The following is a 19,422-nucleotide window of genomic DNA, read 5'->3' on the forward strand; positions in this document are numbered from 1 at the left end:
AGGCCATGACGCTGGCACTCAACCAGATCACACACATCCCAGACTTTGCCTTCACCAACCTCTCCGCCCTCGTCGTGCTGTGAGTGACACTTACACAAAAGCCTCAAGAGTCATGACTGCGGCTTTCTCAACTTACAGAGAAATGGTTTGGAGCATGGCGGCGATGATGATGATGATGATGATGATGATTGCAGTGTGCAGTAAAACTTTTTTTTTCACAACCTAAATTTTAAAATAAATAAAATAAATGTGTGACAATTTTCCAGTCATCTACATAACAACCAGATCCAGAGCATGGGAGCGAGATGTTTTGAGGGTCTGCAAAGTCTGGAGACGCTGTGAGTATCTCACACACACACACACACACACACACACCTTGTGCCATGCGATCATTGACACACTAGATCAAGTTTTCACTTCTTTTTTTTTTAATTTATGACACAATATTCAAAATAAAAAAATGTAAGGATTATGTCACAAATCAAATCCCAATCTCAATCCACGTCAGAATAATCACAAGGAGGAACCGTGTATGAGTGTTTATTTAAACTCTGATGAAAGATTATGATGAAATGATCAGTGAGAGCTGAAGTATGCGCCCACCCCCACCAGCTACACTCATCAATTCTTTGTGTGTTGATGGAACACCTGTAATTAATGTGCCTTTATGAAGCGTGTGAACCAAGTGTCGGGGCAGGATAATGAAGTGTGGAGCTACTCGCTTAAGTCACAATGATTAATGTGCGGGTAATTTCAGCAGGTGCTTGAACGCGTCTCAAAACCACAACCCGGCAAATCAACGTCAGGAATGTGGGAGATGAAAACGTTTGTTACCTTGATGTAACATGAATGGATTTCTCTGTGTGTTTGGTAATTGCTAAGCAGCAGCAGCAGCAGCAGCAGCAGCAGCAGCAGCAGCAGCAGCAGGGGCGGCGGCGGCAGAGCTGAGGTCAGAATGTGGGCTCGGCTCTGCTGCCGCGGGAGACTTGTTTGAGCGTACGTGCCGTAGCCACGACTGCTGGGATCCCTAACCACGCGGCGGGTGTGGGAAACCACAGGGAAACTGAGGCAGGACACATGAGATGGAAACGTCACTTAACAACCAGCTGAAGTACAAAATGTGTGAAAGTGTTGCTTTTTATGAGCATGTGTGCGGACACATGAATGAAAATATGAAATAAGAAAGAAGTGGAGCATTTACTGATTTGGAAGGATTATTTGTTCAGCTTTCCCAATGTCATTAAAAATGTGGGGAATCAGATCTCTGATTGGATTTAGATAAAAATACCCAGACAGGTTCTATCTATCCATCTATAATGTGTGTTATTTCATTTTGGTTCATAAAAACCAACTAAAAAGACATTTGAGTACATATACATAAATACATACAGTACATAATAGTATTTTTTGCTCAGGTTTGTTGGTGAAATGGGAATCAGATTGGATTCATAGGTTGAGCTGAGCCCACTCGATATTCTTATGTGTTCAATATCTGACGATAGGGTTAGGGTTGTATTATTGTGCCAATAATACTGGGTAACAGTGAGGTGTGAATCATTGATTAACACACTGTACCTTTAACACTGGAGTTATTCCTGCTGGGGTTAGGGACAGCAGCCATGTTTGCGGTGGGATGAAGACAAGAAACTGGAGAGAGACAAACAGACCAGAATAGAGCGTGTTAAAGTGTTTGGGTCGTCAGCGGCGTCAGGTGTCAGTGATCTGTGGCTGGCGCTGGTATGACGGGGGTTAATCTCTCACCGCGGCCTCACTCATGACAAATACGACAAAGAGCAGAGTGTTATAAAATCATTTACTACATACACTCTAACATTTCACAAAACTTCCATTTTTAAGACTTAAGATTAAGACTTTTTTTGATCACATGTCACAAACACTTTCTCTGGTTTCTTTGCTCCATAAAACAAAGAAATCATTCAAAGTGAAACAAAAACAAGACATTTGAGAACATCATCATTTCCAGGTTTTTCAGCATTATTTGAAACATTTTATTGACTAAAAAAGTACTTGATTAATCATGAAAATCATCCAAATATGAATCGCCTATGAAAGTAAGTGTTGCAGCTCTTTATAAATGTGGGTTAGGGAGGCAGGGCCACAGTGGTCTGATCAAAACAGAGCAACAAAAAACTCAATTCAATCTATAAATCATTATGAAGCAAGATGTAATAAATAAATAAACAACATCACGATTCATAAGACGCAAGAATCCTGGCCAAGATATCGTATTACTGGAGACAAAAATGTTTCCTGGGAAACTAATCAAAGACAGACCTGAATAACCGGTCAGAGAGGCAGAGGTCAGAGGTCACATCCCCGACTTCACACTCTGCAGCTGTCGGGCCAAACTTTTTCCACACACACACACACACACACACACAAGGTCACATGTATGTGTGAATTTACGATATTTCATCGTACATGTGTTTTTTCTGTTTCTCAGGGATTTGAACTACAACAATCTGCAGGAGTTTCCTGTGGCCATCAGGACACTGAGCAAGCTGCAGGAACTGTGAGTACACACACACACACACACACACACACACACACCTGCCTGACATGACGAGCATGGTTGCGTTATCCCGAGTTAATCCCGTTAAGTGATTTTAATGTGGCACTCGGATACGATCTCTCTCGCCCTGAGCAGGTGCTGGATACACACCCACGCTGCCTGCGCGCACACACACACACACACACACACAGAAACCATGTTTTCCCCTCGGCTTGAGCAGATGTTGCGCATGTGTGTCACAGTAACAGTGTTGTGTGTGTGTGTGTGTGCGTGTTTTACGTCTCATGTGTCCAAAAATGTTTTTCAGCTGTGCAACGGCAGGTGCAACATGAGACGTGACACACACACACACACACACACACACATACACACACACAATATCATAAAGAATAACAGTATTTCTTCTTCTTCTTTTCTTTTTTTTGCAGCGGTTTCCATAACAACAATATCAAAGCCATTCCTGAGCGAGCCTTCGTGGGAAACCCTCTGCTCCAAACCATGTGAGCGTGAAAACTTTCATTTTTCTATTATTATTTCCACTTCACTCTAGTTACGTCATAAACAATAGCAGTTTGAGTTTTAACCCTGAATCTTAGCAGTCGTCTTATACGTAAACTTTGCCATATCCTCTCCACAAACTATCGCAGATCGTGTGTCCTCATTACACCCTCTGCTGGACAACTTGGGGATTACTTTAAACAGTCTGCTGCGCTTCATGGCTGGATATTTTGAAACTGATTGAGTTTTCTTTAAAGGTTCCAGTTTGAATTATCAACCACAAGTGAGGTCATAATTAATTTAAAAAAAAGTGCATTAATATGACAACTTACGGCTCAAAAAGAGCGGAATTTAAAACATTAGTTCTGTGAAAATCTTTCTTTTTCAATTCAGATGAATTGAAAATGTGAAGACAGGTCTTCAAAAAAAACTAGGGCTGCGACTAATGATGATCTTCATAATTGAATCTTTAGATTTTCTCGATTAATCAAATACTTGTTTGGTCCATAAAATGTCATGAAAAAACTAAATGATTGAGTTTTTAAGATTTCACAAACCATGTTCATCTTTAAAAAAAAATTAACTGATCTAAATAGTTGGCGATTAATTGTTTACAGCTCGACTAAAAATAATAAACGTTTGGATGACAAAATAAAAGTCCATTCATCGGTCTACCCCCGAATTCATCGTAATCTTTAAGATTTAGTTTCACCTGAAAATATTCACCTGTAAAGTTAAGTGATTTTAGTGTAAAGCTGTTTTTATTGCATTTATTTTACAATTATCGCATTTAAAACATTGCAAATTAGAATAACTTTGTGTCAGGATTATTCGTGACATAGAACGTTCTCTATTTTGCAGTCACTTCTATGAGAACCCCATCCAGTATGTGGGAAAGTCCGCCTTCCAGTTCTTACCGAAGCTGCACACACTGTGAGTCTGTGGTCACTGTCCCTCTGTCCCTCTGTCCCTCTGTCCCTCTTGGACGTGTGGAATGGTGTTGTGTTGGCGTTACGGCTGCGCTCATCGTGTGTGTGTGTGTGTGTGTTTTTAAGAACATGTTGAATGGTGTGAGTGACGATGTCTGGTGGTAAATCCATCCAGTGATGATGTTGGAGGAAGAGTCTGTCATCTGTGTGTGTGTGTGTGTGTAATAAAGACTCTCTCCATGTTTGACTCTCTCAGTTCTCTTAATGGAGCAGCTCAGATTCAAGAGTTTCCTGATCTGAAAGGAACCACCAGTCTGGAAATTTTGTGAGTGTGCCCTTTAACCCTTTATACATACACACACAAACTTGTTTTTATAGGACACACAATAGTAATCCTTACTCTAATCTAAACCCATTCTGACCCAAAAAACAGATCTTGAAAAAGTCCTTAAAAGTTGAGGCCTAGACAAAGTGTCCCCACAGAGATATAAATACAAGTTCATACACACACTACCTGCACCTGTTCTTTGTTTGAGTATATTATGAAGTTAAAATGGGAAAAGCATCCTTACTCGTGCAGTACAATCAACGATACACCAGGATAAATATCGGTATTCTAATGAACAAATGAAGAAAAACACAGAATTCACTCACACAGATAATTATACTTAAAAAAGTCACTTCATAACACTTCTTCTTATGTTAAAGTAGAATTTGACCATATTTACATTTAGTTTCATTGTTTCTAACACGTAAATATCCTTCATTTAACTTTGAAAAATAATAATAAAGTATATTTTAAGAAACATGGATGCTAAGGGGAAAACAAGGAAGTTTAGGGATGGATGTTTAGGAAAAACATGGGCACTAAGGGAAAAGCCCTTGGATGTTAAGGGAAAAAACACTGAAGTTAAGGAAAAGCATGGAAAGAAAATCCAGAGAAACAACCTTGATATACTGTATCGATATTGAATGATTTCTTCCACACATATTCTCAGACACTTTAATGTGGATTTCGCCTTTATGACAACTTTAAAGCCCGAGGACAGAGAGTGAATTCCAAATGTCCACATTCATGAAAAAGAAACCAAGTGAAGAGAGATGAGACGATATGTAAAGAGTGACTGTGTAGAACAGACGTGGTGGTCACAGCGGGAGACTGAGTGAAGTTTGGTCAAAGTGAGTGAGTTAGACTCACTGAATGAAACTTCAACAATGATCAGAGGATTCTGTGTTCATCTACAGGACGCTGACCCGGGCTGGTCTCTCCGCTCTGCCACGGGATCTGTGCGAGCAGCTGCCTCGCCTCAGAGTGCTGTGAGTACACACACACACACACACACATACGGGGTGGGAGGGTGAGTGAGTGAGTGAGTGAGTGAGTGAGGATGCAAAACTGATACACAAAACCATAACTGTGCAGAGCTGTGCCCCCGAGCCATCGCTGGTACAGTCACTTCACGATGAAATCCGATCACCGACCCCCCGACAAAAATCATTGTCCTGTTTCTGCAAATAATCCTGTCCCACGCTATAAATCCACAGCTGGTCACCGTGTTTGTGTGTGTTGTAGGGAGCTGTCTCACAACCAGATCGAGGATCTGCCCAGCTTTTACCACTGCTCTGCTCTGCAGGAGATGTGAGTTCACCTGTCGTAACACACTCACACACACACACACATCATGTTTCACATTTAAAGTTGCAGTACATAACTTTCATCCAAGTCACTATTATTATACTCACTAAAATTACAAAACGAAAAATATTTGTCCCTAAAAGGATTTAAATGACTTGCACTCTTTTCATCACTGCACCAAAGTCCTCTGCTGCCTCGTGTGGTCACTTTGTGTCACTGAAGTAAATCTGAACCAAGGATTTTAAAGGCCAAAGTCACTAATTTTCTCGCTTGAGTTTGGTGTAGGTGAAAAAAATAAAGTTGATGATATTCACAGCAGTATTGATATGCATTTCTTTCAACAGAGGGCTTCAACATAACCAAATCAGGAGGATAGAGTCGAGCACGTTCAAGCAGCTGACCTCTCTGCGAGTGCTGTGAGTCAACTCGGTTCATATATTATTTATTTCTATGTTTTGGTGAAATCAAGTGTTCCCAAAACAGGCAACAAAGCCTAAACCAAGAGGGCCACAAATCTGCTTTGTTTAAAAATGAAACATTTGAAAGTTTGTCTGGTTATGGGTTGAGGCAGTGTTAGTGGTACTAGTACTGCTACTACTAATAGTATTATTGGTAGTTAGTCGTGTTGCCTGCTGCTGCCGCCTCTGCCACTGTTCACGGCACTAGCACCACCTTGTCATCACCAGAGACAGCGTTAACAGTACTGGTAGCATCGCTGGCATTAGTTGCAGCACTAGCGACAGACGACACTAGCGGGCCACTAGCAGCAGGTGGGGCCACCTAGTGGCGCTGGCGCCGGCGCCAGCTTAAAACTAGCAGGCTAGTAGTGTTGCCTGTCACTAGTGCCGCTGCTAGTACTTGGGCTAGTGACGCTGCTGCCACCTCTGCAACGGTACTAGCATCTAGTAGCAGCCCGCTAGTGCTAAGGCGGCGCTAGTGGTACTGTCACCGCAACACTAGCAGCAGTAGAGGAGGCAGCGGTACTAGCCATGGCACTAGTGGCAGCACTAGTGACAGGCAACACTAACAGCCTGCTAGCAGCAGGTGGTGTCACCAGTAGTACTGCTAGCAGCAGCGGTACTGTTACAACAACATGAGCAATGGCAGAGGTGGCATCACTAGCTGTGGTACTAGTTAGCGGTACTGCTACCACTGCTGGTTATAGGTATTTAATAGGTGGTGGAACTTGTATAACCAGTTACTGTTACCTAGTTTGATTAGGTATAACATTTTTGGCATAATTGATCAATCCCAATCCATCAATTAATGAGTGAAGTTAATTTGAGTTCACGTCTTCTATTGTCAGAGATCTGAGCTGGAACATGATCGAGTGGATTCACCCCGACGCCTTTTTCTCTCTTCACTCTCTGGTCAAACTGTGAGTAAACAACAGTCACTGAGTCTCCTTCTTTTTCTCTTCTGCTCCTTCAACCTCATTCTTACATTAACCTAAAAATATCCAGACAGTCTTTATAAACCGTATCCCTCAACCTAACAGAAATATTGATTTGATTTATATCGTGATATAGAGTATATCCATATCTTGCCCTGGTGTAACGTCTCTCATATTGCATGATATTCTGACTCATAGTAAACCCCAGTTTGAACTAATCTGATTACCTGTCCTCCTCCTCATTTTTTTGCTATTCCTCTCAGGGACCTGACGGAGAACCGACTCAGCTCAGTCCCCGTCGCAGGTTTGGGGGGCCTCACACATCTGAAGATGAAGGGCAACACAGATTTATACGAGGCCTTCAGCCCCGATCACTTCCCACGCATGAGGTAACACAAACAAACAAACACACACACACACCATCACTCATCCCATACTCGGTGCTTCTCCCCCCCCAACATGAACCTTTTATGAACCATTTATGTGACACTTATTAAATTTGACAACCCATGCAGGTGTGAGTCCTGTGGCTGTCAGAAACAATACTTCCCTGTCTCCTCTCTGCAATTAAACCTCTGTTAACACCTTTCTATGAATATCAACAATTCTGCAAATGTTGACAATGAACCAAGTATTTAGCTCAAAGCCTTTTCTGCACTGGAACAATGAGGCAGAATGTGTGTGGGGACACAAGTTAATTCTTGTAACCAGAAGGTCTGGAAAGGTGCGGTGAATTTACTAATGAGCATCATCCAAACATCAAAACTCTGGACAAAGAGGCATTAAATCAAACACTGCACTTTTTGTACTAAGTGGATTCAGACCATGTTCACTGAGGACGGCTGTTAATACCAAGTCTGAACAGGAACATTGTCCAGCCCTGTGTACAACAAATATTCACTGTGGTCACAGGTCACTTAAAAAAGTTCATCACAATCTGGTTCTCCCTTCTTCATCTCCACAGAAGCAACACACCTGACTTCAATATGATATCCGTGTAAGACATGACTCAGTTTCTATAAACCGCCATGTTGGCAGGAAAAGTGCCATTTTTGAAACTCCCCTCTGCACACTTTAAATCCAGTGAGATTACTCAGTATATCACAAATCTTGACAGACTGAAAACATCTGATCCTTATACTGCCCCCTGGTGTTTTTCATGTATGGGAACAACCAGAACCAACATTATTCCAGCAGAAGCATAACCACATCTAATCCAGAGAACGCTTACACATCGCAATAAAAGCATTCTAGTTTCAACTGAGAACAGTATCTTTACTTGGTGGGCAGGATGTGTCAACAAAACGTCAAGCTTTATATGAGAATAGACTGTGGCCTCAACTTCCATTGGATATTCTGAACTGATTGCAATGGAGTTATGTTTTTCTGTCCCCCTAGTTGACTGTCATGGTTAGTGTTACCTGTGCCCCAAAGGGAATGGTACAAAAAACAGTTGGGGCTATTTTGATACTAATGGAAACGCAAAAAACACATACTGTACTGAACCGGAGCGTTGCACTAAGTGGAAACCCGGCTTTAGTCCGACTTGCTTTCACACCAGCGACACACACTTCAACATCATTGGCGAATGAGAAACATCCTCGATTCTTTGTATGTCTGGTATATGTGAAGAATTGACAATAAAGCTGACTTTGACTTTGTTTGCGTCTCTCGGTTACAGGGTGATTGAGATGCCTTACGCCTATCAGTGCTGCGTTTACGGCTCGTGCGACAGCTACAAACCGGCTAGTCAGTGGGACACGGAGCAGAGCAACATCGATGAGGACCTGCACAAAAGGACTGTGGCCATGTACCCTATCCATGCCGACAGACACTGTAAGAACACACACTCCCCGTATCTGCGAACACACACATGTACAGAATAAAACACATATGGCAACCACCCGTGACAAGGGGGGTGGAAATCTGAGCCTCATATGCCTGTGCTTACTGCCGAATTATTGACACAAGCTGACTCGCAACATGTCAGTGAAACTACAGCTACCTGGCAGTCGACACGCTCCGCTGACCCCATCCATAAATTCCTGTGGCAGGCATAAAATATAAACACCAATAAACTCAAATTAAGTCGAATTTAAAGCCATTAAAGCTGCACCATTACCTCCAAAAATAAGCAGCTGCAGGGCGAAGCCAAAGGTAACAATATCAGAAGATGATTAAAACAGACACCTGTCACTGATTAAAATTTATTCACCTCAAATTGTTAGAAAAACAGTCACAATAATCACATTTCATGCAAGCACCAGTTATCGTCTTGCGTTAAGAAGAACATGTTGGAACACACACAGACCAACGTGAGTATAGTGTAGGCCTGCAATTCATGATTATTTATAATAAACCTCCCTCATATTTCTCCACACACCAAAAATAATCAGTTTTAAGGATTTCTTCAGTGTACAGAGCAAATAACTCAGAATAAGAAGAAAGTGAAAAACCTGAAAGTTTGTTTTAAATATTAAAAGACATTAATTTAGTAATGTAGCCTTAATAAAATGTATGAAGCGCAAGGTGATATATACAATTGTAATGCTTTGCAATAATAAGCACTTTATGTCACATACTTGCACACATATCCAGTGTCACACCCACCTCCCCCCAACATAGACTGTACATAAAAATGGACAAAGTCATCAGGTTTGAGAAGAAGGGCCTTTCTCTGTGCAATTAGCCTGTTCTCCACAAAAGTATTATCTCTTTTCTGTATGTTCACCCTGTGATGGACTGGGGACCCGTCCAGGGTGTACCCTGCCTTTGACTCTATGTCAGCAGGGATTGGCTCCAGCCCCCCCTCCGCAGCTCAAAAGTGGAGGATAAAGGCCAATAGCCATAGATAGTTCTGTCAAATAGGAGCCTGGTTGCAAGCGATGTATGTGAACTTCAAGATTCAAAAACTGACATGGCACCAGTCAAATTGCAAATCTTGAGGCTTCCTGGTCCTGGGGACCCACTGTCCGTCATGTTTTAGACGTTTCCCTGCTCCAACTCACCTGAATTGGTCAGGCATTTTGTGGCATTTGATGACAAGCTGACCATTTGAGATCAGGTGTGTTGGAGCATGGAAACATCTCAAACATGCAGGGCAGTGGGTCCCGGAGGACCAGGCTTGAAAAACCCTGGTCATGTACAAGGGAACTGGCAGAGGAATATTCAGGACTTCTGTTAACAGTCCCAAACACATACTTTCAGAGTTCAGTGCATGTCAGAAAGCAGCTAGACAGAAATGAGCCCTCAGTTGCTAAAATACTCTGTTCCACTGTTCCAGATGACCCTGACCTGGAGGAGTTCCAACTGGAGATAGAAGAGTCAAAAATTCAAACCAGTGTCCAGTGCACACCCACCCCAGGTAACTCGGACGATACCTTCACTGATTGGATCACACTGTCCAAAGGACAGAATAGAAAGTCATTCATTGTTTGTTTGTGTACTTGTCGGCAGGTCCTTTCCGTCCATGTGACTCCCTGCTGGGCAGCTGGCTGGTCCGTGTGGGCTTATGGTCCATTTCCCTGGTGTCTCTGCTGGGAAACACCGTCCTGCTCCTGTCCCTCTTCAGTTCACCGGGCTACCTGTCACCGCTCCGCTTCACTGTCGCCTGCATGGGCGGGTCCAACCTTCTGACAGGTGTGTGCACGTGCACCCTGACCCTTGTGGACACTCTAACTCTGGGGGAGTTCAACCACCACGGCGCCCGCTGGGAGGGGGGTCCTGGTTGCCAGGCAACAGGATGGGTGTGGGTGTTTGCATCCGAGGCGAGTGTATTGCTGCTGACGCTCGCAGCTGTGCAGTGTGGCGTGAGCGTGACTTGTGCTCGAGCTTATGGGAAATCCCCGTCCCTCGGAAGTGTACGCACATGTGCGCTTTTCTGCCTCACCCTCTCCCTCACCCTCGCCTCCCTCCCACTGGTGGGAGTTGGGGAGTATGGGTCATCACCTTTTTGCCTTCCCTCGCCCCTGCCACCGCCTTCCTCCCGGCTGCCGTCCTCGCTTGGCTTCCCCTTAGCCCTCATCATGATGAACACGCTGTGCTTGCTTATAGTCACAGGTTCATACATTCGCCTTTACTGGGAGTTACTGCGGGGGGAGTGCGAGGGCCTGTGGGACTGCGCCATGATCAAACACGTCGCCTGGCTTATATTCACCAATGGCCTCCTCTATGTACCAGTAGCGTTCCTCTCCCTCTGCTCCCTTCTGGGTCTCCTCTCTCTGGGAGAGGAGGTGCTGAAATCAACCCTTCTGCTTCTCCAGCCTCTGCCCGCCTGCCTCAACCCGCTCCTGTTCCTCCTCTTCACACGAGACCACACCCAGATCTTCTCCTGGTCTCGCCCCAAAGCTCATCCACAGCTACGCCGGGACCCCACTCTGGATTCACTGGTTTCTGTGGAGACGGAGAAAAGTTCCTGCTCCGATTCGTCAATGCAGACATCACTTGCCGATGTGGACGGCAGTGGGTCCTCTTTCCGACCTCAACTAGACCCAGTCCGATTTTCCCACTGTTCATCATCTTCCACGGTTCCTCTCATCCCTTGTCAGATACCCACTCCTGCTAGCAGAGATAGAGAGCGGCCAAGCCTGGACCAGGACGAAGTTTTATGGAGTTTGGATCAAGATGTGACTCGTAACGCGTACTCGCTGTATCACTCCGCCATCCCCCCGGCTCTCACGTCTCATGCGTGATCCTCCAAGCTCTGGCTGTTTGAATCACTGGGACACTTTAGACATTCAAGGACCATCATCGAACAGCAGCAGCTTTGGGTTTTTTGATCCTCAAACATCTCAGACTGAGTCCACACAGAAACTGTAGAGTCAAAAGATCCCTTCACTATTAAAGACTATCAAAGGAAACACCTCAATCCAGCGTGACTGTTAAATTAAAGGACAGTTTTGGACATTTCTCAGTGGACTGCGTCAGTCATGGACACAAGAAAAAAACTTTAAAAAAAAGAGCTTAATCTAACAATCAGACAAGTCGATGTTTTAGTCTGGCGGGAGTTTCGGGTAGATTCAGTAGAGTTTTACGTGTAAATGTTCATACTAAAATGTGATAATGAGGTTACAGATATTTTAAATGGAGTTCTTATCTTATTTTTGTTTTGTTGCGGATAAAAGTTCTATGCTCTTGCTACGGTCCGTTTCAAATAAAAGGGATTAATCACCAGACACATCAGGAAATTCTACCGGAGTAAGCTAAGATTTGTCGTTTTGCTCACAGAGACGACATACTTCTCAGACACTGTAATAGAAAAACGCAACAGGAAATATGTTTTTTACGATGTTTACATGATTTACGGTACCTTCAAATTAGTATTTGCGACATTGTGAGTTTTGGCGTTCATTTTCCATTGCGCAATAAATTAATATATCGATTTTAGTGATACAGAGATTAGAATTGAACTACACCAACGTTGGCCACATGCTAGCTAGAGTTGTCTTTTGCTTACACGATGGTGTTCTCTTAACTAAAGGCCGTGTTATACTTCCGTGTGCATGGCGCAAACTGCATCACATCATCAACGCACAGCACGTGCAGCCCGGATTTTGGAACCGCGTGCAACAAGCGTGTTGGGTGCATGTGGACAGCGCATGCGCGACCTAAACCTCCGCCCCACCGGGGGCGGCTACCCTAACAGAAGCAATGCAGCATGTGTGCGGAAGTGCATCACAGGCTTTGGTTTTTCACTGCAGTTCATAACGTCTCTACCCATGTCGTAAACACGGGTTCTCGACCCCATTTCAAGGCACCGTTTATCTCACATTATGCAACTCTGCCAACAGGAGGCGGCGGTCGTACAGACTGTAATGGGATGTAGCTACCTTTCTACAGACATTAGTGCTAGTAGGCTAGCAATGTGTACATACAATGTAACTACCTCTGAACTAGCATGGTATTGACTCCCTACATCCTTATTGGTGTTTTGTCTTTTTTATATAATAAAAGCAAAAATATAATTTCATGTTAAGAAATAAATCCTTAGTTTGTAAAAAAAAAAAATTTGTGTTGCCATTTAGGATGTACATACTTTGTATACAACTGGTAAGCATATGTTTGAATAAAATTATTACCTTCATACTGTATATACATGATATGCGTCTTATGTGAGACACACGACGACATGAGAAAACACACGTGTAAAATATATATAAACAAATGATGATTGAGGTATGAAAGAAACTTTAATATCACAACACAAATATAAATAAGCATATGTATCTCCGAATTAAGAAAATATTAAATGTTGGTATTTTGTTTATTCTGAAGTGTGGTTGTGTCACATACTGATAAGGTCAGCAACAACTGTGCTGTGAGCACACCCTTGTGGTTAATTTTGTTTTAAAACTGGGAAAAAAAAGCCAAAGTAATAATTATAATAATAGCCATAAACACTTTCACCACTTTATCTCGTCTTATTTTGACTGAAGACTAAAGTTTACTAATCAATCACTGTCCCCACACCAAAGTCCATAGAGAAAATCAGAGATTATAGCTCATGGGAACACAGGGCCTGCTGGTCCTCTGCTGACTCGTGTGGTCACTTTGTATGATAGAGTTAAATCTGAACATTGATTTCAAAAACCAAATTTACAATAAAATTATATTAATATTATATATTGTATATTATATAATAATATGGAGGCAGAAGTGGATCAACATCTCGTGTGCTGTGGTGTAAAAATGAAGATTTTCTCTATGGACTCTGGCGTGGGAGAGTATGCAGTCTATAAATCGATGTTGGAAAAGTACGTCCAGCAACAAGATAAACACACTCTTAAGACATCAAGGACTTAAATATGCGAGTCTCATCCAACCACACTTTAAAAACCTGAACCATCGATTTCAGGGGAATACTTGACGTTGACGAGCGTATTCAGGAGAAAACTACACACAGGTTTTCTTCGCTGACTCCTCTCCCTCCTCTACTTCCTCCCGTGAACCCACTGATTCTCTTTTGCGTGACGAACTTCTCTGATCTGGGGTGTTTTCCTTGTTGCCCTCCACGACGTCCTGATCGAAGACAGATCACAATCAGGTTTAATGCAGTCAGACCAGATTTCATTTAAATGTTTTAGTGCATAACAAACACAAATTAGGGTTTAAAACAGGCTGAAAGCAATGATCATCTTCATCAATGATTAACATGTCGATTATTATCCTCATTCAAATGGTTTGCTCCATAAAATGTCACCAAATGTTAATCAGTGTTTCCCAAATGTGGAAATGTATTCATTTCAACACTTTCTATATATAAGAAGCTGAAAAACTGTCAAACTGAATAATTGATTATTAAAATAGTTGCAGGCTCTCCTGAGGGTAAGTAAAAATATAAGCAAATGAAATAAAACAGATCAAACACAGTATAAGAATGAGCAAAAGAGACAATAAAAAAACACGTATTTGAACTGAAAGCATTTTAGAGTATAAGAAAAAGTTAAATGTAAAATGTAGAATGTGAAAATACTTGATATATACATATGTAGTTATACACACATATACTGTATATATAAAAGTAATGTGTTCATGAGGATCAGAGTTGAGTGTAAATTAGTTTCTTAACTTGTTAAAGAGCAGCAGGAGGAACAAAATATTAATATAAATGAAAAATATTTTGAGCTGCAACTAACATTTACTTTCATAATCCATTGTGAAAAATGTTTACTAAAACTCAAAATGGTGAGGTCTGAAATGTCAAACCAAACTTAGTTTTAATGATTTCTTTTAAAAGAAACAAGATAATATTCACATTTAAAAGGATGAAAAAAAAAATTAGGAAACTTTTTATCAACTTAAAAAATAAACAGAAAACACTCAATTCAATCAAAAATTATCAAAATAATTGGTGATTCATTTAGTAAGAAAGAAATTGTTGCACCCCAAGAAATATTTAATATGAAGGTGGTTTTAAGATCTTTATTACAAGTGAGGAATATAAAACTTGTAGACACACAGCACCACTTGCTGGTTAAAACATGCCACTACATGTAAAGTCTACAAGGACAGCGCATCCCTGAAAGGCGAGCATGAATCTACCTGAAAGACCATTCATTCATTCACTCATTCATTCATTCATTCATTCAAACATACAAAAACAAAGTAAAACTGGCTTACCGTGTTTTTCTGAACAGCATGTTCCTGCGTCCACTTCCTGGCTTTGTCCACAAACAGCACTTTATTGTATTTGAACTCCGACGACTGCATTCACAAAATGTAAGAGGATCTTTACACATGTACGTACAAAGAGATTACACTACTGCGTACAAAGAGGTTACACATGTACGTACAAAAGCGGTTACACACATACGTACAAAAGAGGTTACATGTGTGCGTAAAAAGAAGTTACAGATGTACGTACAAAGAGGTTACACACAAAATGTATGTCTATGACGGCATAATATGATGTTTTCTACCAAGTTTTTAATATGACAAGAACCTAAAACCTTGAAGTTTCCACGTAGTTTTGTTCTACGTCCGTAATGAGTGCAGAGAAATAGAGCTTTGCACTATTTCTGGTAGTTTTTTAATTTTCTAAATGTCACAAACGATCTACACAACAGTAATGAGAACAGAAGTTTTCTCATGTTTATCACTTTCTTAAACGCAATTATCTTGTGTGTTTTGGGCCACACAGTGGTGAAGTGGTTAGTGCTCTTGCCTTGCAACAAGAAGACCCGGGTTCGAGCCCTGGTTGGAACAAGGGCCTTTCTGCATGGAGTTTGCATGTTCTCCCCGTGTGTGCGTGGGTTTTTTCTCCGGGTTCTCCGGCTTCCTCCCACAGTCCAAAAACATGCAATGTGGGGATAAGGGAAATTGGACACTCTAAATTGACCTATGTGTGTGTGTGGCCCTGCGATGGACTGGCGAACTGTCCAGGGTGTACCCCGCCTGTCGCCCGATGTAGCTGAGATTGGCAGCCCCCGCAACCCGCGAGGATAAAGCGGTAGATTGTGTTTTTGCTAAATCGTTAAAAGTGGTTAATTTTGATTTGCGGACAAAAACAAAACACTTGAAAACATCAACACGGATGAAAGTTTGTTTTATGGACCAAAACCCTAACCCAAAAAATCCTCATAATTTTAGATATGAATAATTGTATAATCTGTGAAGATACGAGATTACTCACTATATCAGCCATGAGTGGATCATCTGGATTAGGCTCAGCCATGAGAAGCTGAATGGAGGAAAGAACTGTGGAGATGTTCAGAGATGGTTTCCAGGCACCCTGGATTCAAATAAAACGACACAAGCAGTATATACAGTATATCCTTGTTTATGTAAGAGATTACAGAGAAAAACCAGATCATGGAAGTCGATGTCTTTACCAACCTTTGGCGGGAGTTTGAGAGCGTCGTGGCAGATGCGACCTGAGCTGTCAATATTTGGATGATAGATGGGGGTCAGAAAGCGTATTTTTGGGGGCTCAAAAGGGTACCTGAGAGAGAGAGAGAGAGAGGGAGGGAGGGAGGGAGAGAGAGAGAGAGAGAGAGAGAGATTGTAACTGATACAGAAAATGTTTACATTTTACCATCTTACATAAAAATGCAGAAATTCATCCTGATCTGTTGAGAGAAGAAACATTTTTGAGGGACTTTTCCTTTAATTACAAACAGAAGTTGCAGATAAACCCACACTGATGAAAACAGAACCTCCTGATGAAAACAGAACCACCTGATGAAAACAGAACCTTCTCGGTGGCTGGTGGATGTAAAAACCTCTTTATTCTCAGTTAACCTCAGAGAACACGTACCTCTCTGGGACGTTGATCTCCAGAGAGAAGAGTCCACCTTCATATGGAGTTCCTGATCCACCGATGATCTCTGCAAACGAGAAGGGACACAACGGAAATTTACAATCTCTGTATATATTCTCTTTCATTTTTTGATGTGTTTAATATTGTTTTGTTGATGTTATATTTTTGTTATAATTTCTGTGCGGCAACCTTGAGTAAAAATGTATTATTATTATTATTATTATTATTATTATTATAATAATTATAAATTGTTGTTTTTTGTGCTCAAAAAAGGCTTAGAGCTCCATACAATCAACTCACATACTCAAGGATGACGAGTGATGAGTGACATCACTCAAGGATGACGAGAGAGAGTGAATGATGGGGAAAAAAAGAGAGGACGCATACACATACGTGCTCGGAGGTCGTTGATGCGTTCCTCGGTCTGCCAGCATGTTATTCCAGGAGGAGGTTCCGTGCTCAGCATCTGAAGTTCACGCTTCAAACGGGACGTCCTCTGCATTCTGTGAGAAGAAACGACAGTGAAGAAACTCCTGCATCAGATTCTTACAACTTCATGCAACTGTCGACGAGAGCAGAAGATGACGGAGAACATTCTGGACCAACACGAGAACCATGACGAGACAGCACAAGGGTTCCTTGTGTGTGTGTGTGTGTGTGTGTGTGTGTGTGTGTTCGTCAAAAACACCTGTGAACAAAACAGCAAGAAAACACTGACAAAAATACTATTAGCATTCATTATTGTTAACCAAAGAAAGACAACACCACAATGTTTTGCATGAAATAAAAACTAAGATGAAATATTAAGTTCACGTGCAGTACTTCCCATATGTGCTGTTGCATTGAAGTATTCAAAAAGTATATATTTCCCCAGGTTATTTTACATTTTAATCAATATTTGTGAAGGGTTAGGGCTGACTGCAAACTGAAGTTTGTGTTGTTTTGTAAAACCGCTCACTCTCCCACACCAATGGGAAAGGTGTAAATGGCTAAAACTACGTCTACACTACACAATAACACTGAATATTCGTGTTTACGTTACACTTGTGTCAGCTGCTAAATCACTCACTAGCTTCCCGTTTAGCAGCCTAACTGCTAACTAACGAACTACAGCGATGACTAAACGTCGCTACGGAAACACGTCGTCATACGTTAAACATTTTGATAAACATCACGTATAGTTCACTTTGAGTGGTGTTTACTTGCGTTTAAAATTGTTTTCAGACGCTGTTTGAATTCCCTCTTTCTGCTTTTTTTCTTCCTCGTCGGCTTCTTCCGGTTCCGGTTTCAAAGAGGGCGCATTGTCGCCCCCTCTCGTTCAAAATATGTAAACCGTTTCTCGCTGTTTTGTTCGCAGGTGTTTTTGATGAACACGCACGCACACGCACACCTGCCACTTTATTAGGTACACCTGCTTCTTTTATAATCCATCCATTATCTCCCGCTGTATCGTCCACCGGAGGATCACGGCTGCCGACATAGGGGGAAAGGCGGGCTTCACCCTGGACAGTTCATCTTTTTATTATTTCTTATTTAATTAAAAACAATTTTGTCTAATATTTATTTGTTTTTGGACCACAAAAGACATTATAATAAATAAAATAATAAATGAATGAATAGACGAATACATACATTTATAAATAAATTCATGAATGAATGAATGGATGAATAAATAATACAAAATAAATACAGAAATAAACAAATTAATGAATTAATTAATTAATTAATTAATTAATACATGAACAAAGGAATCCAGGAATAAATGAATTAATTAATGAATGAATAAATAAGTTATTTAAATTATAAATTGATAAATTGATTAATTGATTAATTGATTACTTTCTTCTAAATATCCTTATCTTACAAAACCAAACCCTGAAACCCTGAAAAACCAAACTCTGAAAAAACCAAACCCTTTAACCTGGAAACACAGTGAACACAAAGGGAAGGAGAAAGATTCCAAAAGGAAACATAATATCGCGAAAGAATCACTGTGATGATGTGGGTTTTTTTGGTGGCTGTGTTTTCCGCTGGACACCATCGTCACCATGGCGACGCTGACCGCTCTGCACTGACGAAAAGTTCCTCTTTCCAGTGAAAACTGTGTCACTTCTGCTCCACAGCAGAACAACTGACCATACACTTTATCATCATGTTAATGTGAGGATTTCGTCAGCTTAAGAATCACATGATCTTTTTTAAGGTTTTAAAAATTAAAACCCATGATTTGTGACACGTTTTTGCACACTAAACTAAAAATAACATTTTCTACACAATCTTTCTTTGCCTCACACTTTTTGTGAACCACGACACGATATACAAGATATATATATATATATATATTATAATTGTATGGTACCTTATTGTATGGTATTAATGGTATTGTTGTATCATGTTGTTTTTGTTGCAGATCCTTGACAGACTTAAATCTTTGCTCAAAACCTAATATTTTTATTTGTTTATTTGCTTTGGTTTTTAATCTCAGCTAAGTTTGTCTTTTATTTATTTATTGATATTTGAATTTGTACTTTTGTTTCCTTCTATTTTTCTTTCATACATAGTTTACATATTTTTATCTAGTTTATCTCTCTTGATAACAGCTATTTATTGTGTGTATAATGTTACACCTGTACATAGGCCCCGCCTTCTCTCTGTACTTGAATCTTGTCTTTTATC

The 19,422-nt window shown here is 41.1% G+C and overlaps 2 protein-coding genes across 3 annotated transcripts in view; one reads left to right on the forward strand and one right to left on the reverse strand.

Moving 5' to 3' along the window:
* LOC131468315 (leucine-rich repeat-containing G-protein coupled receptor 6) overlaps positions 1-13,078 on the forward strand; it is a 56,958-nt gene extending 43,880 nt beyond the window's left edge. For both annotated transcript variants that reach the window (XM_058642405.1, XM_058642406.1), the window contains exons 5-18: positions 1-79; positions 267-338; positions 2,465-2,533; positions 2,962-3,033; positions 3,893-3,964; positions 4,217-4,285; positions 5,206-5,277; positions 5,534-5,599; positions 5,941-6,012; positions 6,903-6,974; positions 7,253-7,378; positions 8,671-8,825; positions 10,273-10,353; positions 10,446-13,078. The exon at positions 1-79 is cut by the window's left edge and continues 137 nt beyond it. In XM_058642405.1, the coding sequence (XP_058498388.1) occupies positions 1-79; positions 267-338; positions 2,465-2,533; positions 2,962-3,033; positions 3,893-3,964; positions 4,217-4,285; positions 5,206-5,277; positions 5,534-5,599; positions 5,941-6,012; positions 6,903-6,974; positions 7,253-7,378; positions 8,671-8,825; positions 10,273-10,353; positions 10,446-11,680 (2,312 nt within the window). In that variant the 3' untranslated portion in view covers positions 11,681-13,078. The remainder of the gene's footprint in view (positions 80-266; positions 339-2,464; positions 2,534-2,961; positions 3,034-3,892; positions 3,965-4,216; positions 4,286-5,205; positions 5,278-5,533; positions 5,600-5,940; positions 6,013-6,902; positions 6,975-7,252; positions 7,379-8,670; positions 8,826-10,272; positions 10,354-10,445) is intronic.
* Positions 13,079-13,158: 80 nt separating this feature from the next.
* On the reverse strand, positions 13,159-18,082 carry ube2t (ubiquitin-conjugating enzyme E2T (putative)). The gene is made up of 7 exons (XM_058642409.1): positions 17,953-18,082; positions 17,140-17,249; positions 16,744-16,813; positions 16,323-16,428; positions 16,120-16,218; positions 15,108-15,191; positions 13,159-14,006 (listed from the first exon to the last, which is right to left on the reverse strand). The coding sequence occupies exons 2-7, from the start codon at positions 17,246-17,248 to the stop codon at positions 13,881-13,883; spliced, it is 594 nt and encodes a 197-aa protein (XP_058498392.1). The 5' UTR covers position 17,249; positions 17,953-18,082; the 3' UTR covers positions 13,159-13,880.
* Between the last annotated feature and the right edge of the window lie 1,340 nt (positions 18,083-19,422).

The sequence above is a fragment of the Solea solea genome, chromosome 11 (assembly GCF_958295425.1).
Source record: "Solea solea chromosome 11, fSolSol10.1, whole genome shotgun sequence".
Taxonomy (NCBI): Eukaryota; Metazoa; Chordata; class Actinopteri; order Pleuronectiformes; family Soleidae; genus Solea; species Solea solea.

Excerpts from the sequence above, each read along its gene's own strand:
- ube2t (XM_058642409.1), bottom strand. The coding sequence starts at position 17,248 with ATGCAGAGGACGTCCCGTTTGAAGCGTGAACTTCAGATGCTGAGCACG. Across the intron at positions 16,219-16,322 it reads CTCTCAAACTCCCGCCAAAG|GGTGCCTGGAAACCATCTCT; the intron begins GTTGGTAAAGAC and ends ATTTGAATCCAG. Across the intron at positions 14,007-15,107 it reads ATGCTGTTCAGAAAAACACG|GACGTCGTGGAGGGCAACAA; the intron begins GTAAGCCAGTTT and ends GTCTTCGATCAG.